Here is a 6,071-nt window from a genome sequence, read left to right on the forward strand (position 1 = left end):
ATGTCTTGGATGTGTTTGCTAAGGTGAAGGCTTCAGTGCAAGGTTTCTCAGTCGCACGAGGAGAACGTGGTTCTGCATACGAGGAGATGAATAACTACCAGATCTTTCAGCTATGGAGGCATTTTTGATTTTCATCATTCAGCTGTGGTTACTCATAACCAAAGATAGGCAGAATTTGTTTAGGAAAAGGCTGCGGGTCGCTAGACAGGAGAGAAATTAAATGAAGCTACGTTTCCACCAAGCAGTACGTTACAGTATTTCGTTCAGTTGCTGTGCAATATTGTAAATGCTCTGCAGAAGTTCTACCGTCAGTCTGCAGGCTGAGAGAGGCTGAAGGAAGGTGGGGGCGTGGTATCATGGTGACCTCACGTTGGAATATCAGTGTTTGGCGATTGCGTTATCCATCAGTCCAATGCTACTCGTCACTGGAAAGGAACTGTCATGTCAGATGACCCGCTTAGCCCTGTGCTAAAGATGGGGAAACCATTGCCCATTTGTTGCCTACCAATATTCGGTCCTAACACTATTGCTTTCCCTCTCTCTCCCCCTCCCTTCCTCCCTCTTTAGAAGTACCGGCACCATGATGAGGACACGTCTCCGCAGGACCAGAGCTCCCCGCAGCTCACCGAGGACGGGCCTGGGCCCGAACTGGTCCAGGTGGCCGAGAAGAGCCTGTCCCAGATCGAGAATGTTCACGGCTATGTGGCACACGCCCACATCTCCCCCATGAAGGTAAGTGGGGCCCTCTGTAGCCGGTGGGTTGAGCTAGCTGCAGCCAGGTCCTGTGAGGGACCCTACTTGGCTCGGCACCGCTCGGCTCAGTTGGCCTTCAGGGTAGGCCCTGTCAACGTTCTCTGCTCTTGTCTCAAACACAGTTTTATTATTATTATTATTTGTTTGTCTCTTGTGCTGTGCACCATTTACCTGTGCTTCTCACCTGTGCTGTGCTGTGTTGTGCTGTACTGCGCTATTAGTGTCAATCGTAAAGCACTTAATTGCCAAAACTTACATGTAGGCTACATGTGCTCACAAGAGTCATAGTGTAAAACGCATAACCATACATTACATGCTAACAGAGGGGTGTGGCAGGTGGCCCAGCAGCGGGCCTGTTCAGAACTGAAGGAAAAGCTGCCGAAAATCCAGTCCGAGAGCAAACGGCCTGTTGTTCATTGCATCACCGTTCAAGGACATTTTTTTCCTGGAGAAACCCTCACAACTTTCTCAATATCTTGTCTAGATAGTCTGTTAGTTTTTTTGGTGTTTTTTTACATGAGTACTTTAAGTAGCCCAAGAGGGTATGTATACAGTGCCGTGCAGCCAGGCAAATCTACAGCACACAGCCTCCTGATGAGGTTGTCATGGGAGACATGTGTTTCCTGAAGACACCTCTGTAGGGACATGAAGCATGATACGCCGGATGGTTTTTCCGGTCTGATTTCTTGGATTTATATTCGTACAGCATCGACGTGAATTGCATGAAGTGGGTGCTTTTGCACAGCTTGTAGATCTGGACTTGGGCATGTGTGGCAGTTGTAATGTTTTTTTTTTCTTTTCTGAGAGTTGTGCCCTCGTAGAAATAATGTCATCCTTTTTCTGTTGTTGGAGCTCACTGACCCTAGCTGAAAGGACGTCGTATATACTGCAAATGGTTTCTTTTGAGAAATCTTTTGAGTTACAAATGGTAACCAGTGTCATACACCGGATATGTTCATGCTGTTGAAGGCAGATCCTGAGGAGATTGGTGAGCTGTTTGTGTATGGATTCATTGTGGACCCTGATGGACCACAGTCACCTGTGCGCGTGCGTGTGTGTTTATGATCTAGTTCTTACACTCTTGGGCGTGTAGGGGCGATTTGTGCTCTTGTTTATAAATGTGTGAATGTGTGTGTGTGTGTGTGTGTGTGTGTGTTGTGCATATGGGATTGTTTATGACCCAGAGCAGGTTCTCTCCTCTGCCCTTCCCAGTCAATCCCCCTTAGATTTATGCCCACTCCTCCACTGCTCGCTCCAGTACCCTGACACACCCAGCCCCCCCCCACCGCCCACCCCTAACCATCATCATCAGCTGCTGACCATCCCCTCTGCCACCCAACCCAACCCCCCCCCGCCCATCATTGGGTGGATTCCAATATGCGGACTTCCGTCCTCCCTTGCTCACTTGCCTGCTTGTGACCTCATGGATGACTTCACCGAGGACATAATATGAATTCAATATCTTGCCAAATGGTCGGGATGGTGAATGAAGAACAGTCCCTCAAAAATTGTTGTGGCTAGGCTCACAGTGGGGAAACGTTGTCGTGTTCTCCACGGAGGCGGGGCATCGGCAAAAATGCAAGGCCACAAGCGCAAGTGGAGGACGGAAGTCTGCATATTGGGATGCACCCATGGTCTCCTTGCTCATCCCATCCTCCTCTCCGCCTTCCTACCTCTCCATCTCCTCAACCCCCTCTGCTCTGTCATCACTTCACGGCTCTTCACTGCCTACAGAGGACATGGCTCACCTCCAGCTCAACACCCTTATTACACTAAAAGGACATCTTCAGTGTGCCTCACTTCAGAGAACCTGCAAGGAAACCTTTTAGATTTCATAGCTTTCTGAGAGCAAAACAAACATTATGTTTGTATGAGTGCGTGTGTGTGTGTACAAGCAGAGGCTGTGTTTACTGACGTTTATTTTTTACCCTTGAAGTTTTTGTTACAAGCTGTGCCTTGATTAGCATAATTATTGAACCAGGACATAGAGGCAGTTTGTGAAGTAACTGGTACTCCCAAATCTTAGCCATTCCCATACTTAGGGTCATACATAGTGATTGTTATGTACAGCAGGGTCCTCTGAAAGCATGTGTTGACAATTGGTGATGTGTTTCTACTGCCACCCTCTGGCTCACAGTTGTCATTGCAGTTGTTTTTCACTTATATGTCATATAGCCACATTATTACACTAGTGTAACACTCATGTCTGTTTATTCCTAGTTCTCATCCAAAATATTAACACTAACACTGATATGCTTTCTTGTATGTTCATTGATAATACCTCGTAAGATTTCTATAAGGCTTGAAAATCCATCACATGCCACAGTCTTTGCTCAGATGCCATGTTGATGTGCAAACGTATTGAAGCTGCTTTTAGATGTTGAATATGTTTACTCTAGTGATGTTATCAGAGGTTCTCCGCTCCTTCCTTCTGTTTCAGAAGAAAAGTGTCACCATGCAGAGAATTTTCACTGGGATGCCCTACTACTCGGACGCATCATGCCGTCTTGCACCAAGTCCTATAGCGTGACCTGTTTCTCTTGCTGCACCACTCTGCCGTCTCCACTCTATCTGTTCAGATGTGTACTTTGTGACCACACGTGACCCGTGACCTTCACTAGACGGCTCCACTGTAGTGGCTTTGCTTCCTGCGTTGTTTATATATTCTGTCCTGTCCCGTTGTGGCATCTTTGCCTCTTTTCTCTAGCACTTTTCTCCTGTTCTTTCTGCTGGCAGTCCTCGCACTGATTTTTCACTTGCCCTGTGATGTGCTTCCTTAGTGCTTTCTGTCTCGCTCCGCTTTCGCTGTTTTGTCCATATCGCTTCGTCGTCCTGCTGTGTAGTGCAGTGGTGCAGTGTTGTAGTTGTCACCTGATTTGGTTGAGTTCCGTCCGTGCCTCCCTGTAGGTCGAGTCGCTGGAGTGCATCTTCGATGGCCCCACAGCTTTCGCCAGAGACAGCCCTCCCCTGCCCCACTCTCACCTGTGCCCTCCTCCCAACCCGCTGGCCCTCCAGGTAACCCCGGCCCCTCGCTCGCTCGCTTCCATCTTGTCCGTCCGTCTGCCAGAGAGCTCCACACCTCACGGCAGCCTTCACAGCCCTCACTAGTGTTGGCTTGAAGTATACAATGCTGTGCTTCTTACAAAGCTCTCTGGGTCTTTCTCCCTCCTGCTTGGTCAGTGGCAGAGATGTCCACTGTGTGTATATTTGTGCTGAGAACCTGTTGGAGTAGATTGTGTGTGTTTTTATTGTGTGTGTATAGTGTCTAAGATTGCCAAAAGTGGTGTTACCCACTGTGATGTCTCTTGAAATATGATCTGAATCAGTGTGTGCATGTGTGTGTGTGTTGAGAAAAATGTCTGTAAGTGGTGAGACAAGCATGAGAAAGCGCTCAGAGATCCCTCATATCATACAATCCAGGGTTGGTACCTGAGAGATCTGTCTGAACGTTTTCAATGTTTGTCAGCATCAGGAGGCCGTATTTTGTGCCTTCTGCTTTTACTGACTGTGTGGCTACTACTTTGGCGTTAAGCACCATTTGTTTTTTAAGCACCTGACATAACACCCATGCACCCGCACCTCTCTCTCTCTGTCTCTCTGTCTCTCTGTCTCTCTGTCTCTCTGTCTCTGTCTCTCTCTGTCTCTCTCTGTCTCTCTCTGTCTCTCTCTCTCTCTCTCTCTCTCTCTCTCTCTCTCTCTCTCTCTCTGTCCTGAAAAGAAAGTAACATATGATTGGATTAGAGCGGATGTAATATCCATTCCAGTGCAGAAGGAAGCAGAGGAAGAGAGGTAGTCTGACAGAAATGGGCAAATAGAGAGTGTGTGTGTGTGTGTGTGTGTGTGAGAGAGAGAGAGATACAGGGGTTAGACAATGAAACTGAAACACCTGTCATTTTAGTGTGTGAAGTTTCATGGCTTAAGTGGACCAGCCTGTTGGCCAATCGTAATTAATTGCAGCTTCCTCTTGCGTCCACATAATCCTGTTGGATGTGGTTCATTCTTGGTGGTATGTAGGCGTTACCTTGGATACCGTGGCTCTCGGTCAAAGATGCACCAGTTACATGCGCACAAAGAATTTCTCATTTTTGATCTCTAATATGTCACCCATTATGCAATGCAAAATTTTGAGCAAAACGATGCTCTTACCCTGCAAATTGAACCTTCACGCTAAACCGTACTGGTGCAATGTGAAATTAATGAAGATTGGCCAGTAGGCTGGTCCACTTAATCCATAAAACTTCCCACACTAAAGTGATAGGTGTTTCAGTTTCATTGTCTAACCTCTGTATATTGTAGACCAGGAGTTCCCAAAATGTACCATGATAAGGTCCCCCATGTAACAGTACATTCCACTCAAGGGCCCCTTTACATGGGTCGTGCCATACTTCCTTTTTTTTCTGCACCCCATTACAGACATTATGGTTTGTTTTGGTGAACATAAATGAATCGGGTATTTATTTTGCTGTACTATACTTTTTCTGCTAACCTGCCGCGGCCCCCCTAGCTTCCCTTCGTGGCCCCCTGGCCCCAAATTTGAAAAACACTGTTGTTGACAACAGTACAGAACAAACTGTTGCTTAATTCCTCTGCAAGGCATTGGATGAAAATTGAGGGAATAATGTTTGCCTCTAACAACATCCCTACACACACACACACACACACACACACACACACACACACACACACACACACACACACACACACACACACACACACACACACACACACACACACACACACACACACACACACACACACACACACACAAAAACACCAAGCCAACTGAGACCCACAAACTGGATCATCAAATGAGAATGTAGGTTCCCCTCTTCTTGTGTGCTGACTCACTTCCACTGGCGGGAGAGGAGAGAAGACGGGCACCTGCATCCTTACTCATAGCTTAGCGTCCTCACATTGTCCTGCCTCACATCTTTGTGACACACACGCACGCGCACGCACACACACGCCCCTCGCGCACACACACACCCCTCGTGCACACACACACACACACCCCTCCGAGACGCCACTGTGATTGGAACAGCGTGCCAGTAACCGCGTCAGCCGTGAGAGAGCGTTAAGGGGAGAGAGTAAAGAGGGAAGGGGAGGAGGTGAATAAAGCCGCATTTCAGGGATGCGGAAATTGTGAAGCGCTCTCTCTCTCTCTCTCTCTCTCTCTCTCTCTCTCTCTCTCTCTCTCTCTCTCTCTCTCTCTCTCTCTCTCTCTCTCTCTCTCTCTCTCTCTCTCTCTCTCTCTCTCTCCCCCCTTGCTCTGTCTCTCTCCTTGCTCTGTCTCTCTCTTTCTCTCTAGCCCGTCTCCT

At 47.8% G+C, this 6,071-nt stretch overlaps 1 protein-coding gene across 12 annotated transcripts in view; it reads left to right on the plus strand.

The window, feature by feature from the left end:
• The window catches only part of dlg1b (discs large MAGUK scaffold protein 1b), a 115,662-nt gene that overhangs the window by 48,232 nt on the left and 61,359 nt on the right, over nt 1-6,071 (plus strand). For 9 of the 12 annotated variants that reach the window (XM_063218857.1, XM_063218843.1, XM_063218846.1 and 6 more), the window contains 2 exons: nt 568-732; nt 3,661-3,768. In XM_063218857.1, the coding sequence (XP_063074927.1) occupies nt 568-732; nt 3,661-3,768 (273 nt within the window). The remainder of the gene's footprint in view (nt 1-567; nt 733-3,660; nt 3,769-6,071) is intronic. The other 3 variants (XM_063218850.1, XM_063218858.1, XM_063218851.1) reach the window with 1 other exon arrangement.

Source organism: Engraulis encrasicolus, chromosome 16 (assembly GCF_034702125.1).
Source record: "Engraulis encrasicolus isolate BLACKSEA-1 chromosome 16, IST_EnEncr_1.0, whole genome shotgun sequence".
NCBI classification, from domain to species: Eukaryota; Metazoa; Chordata; class Actinopteri; order Clupeiformes; family Engraulidae; genus Engraulis; species Engraulis encrasicolus.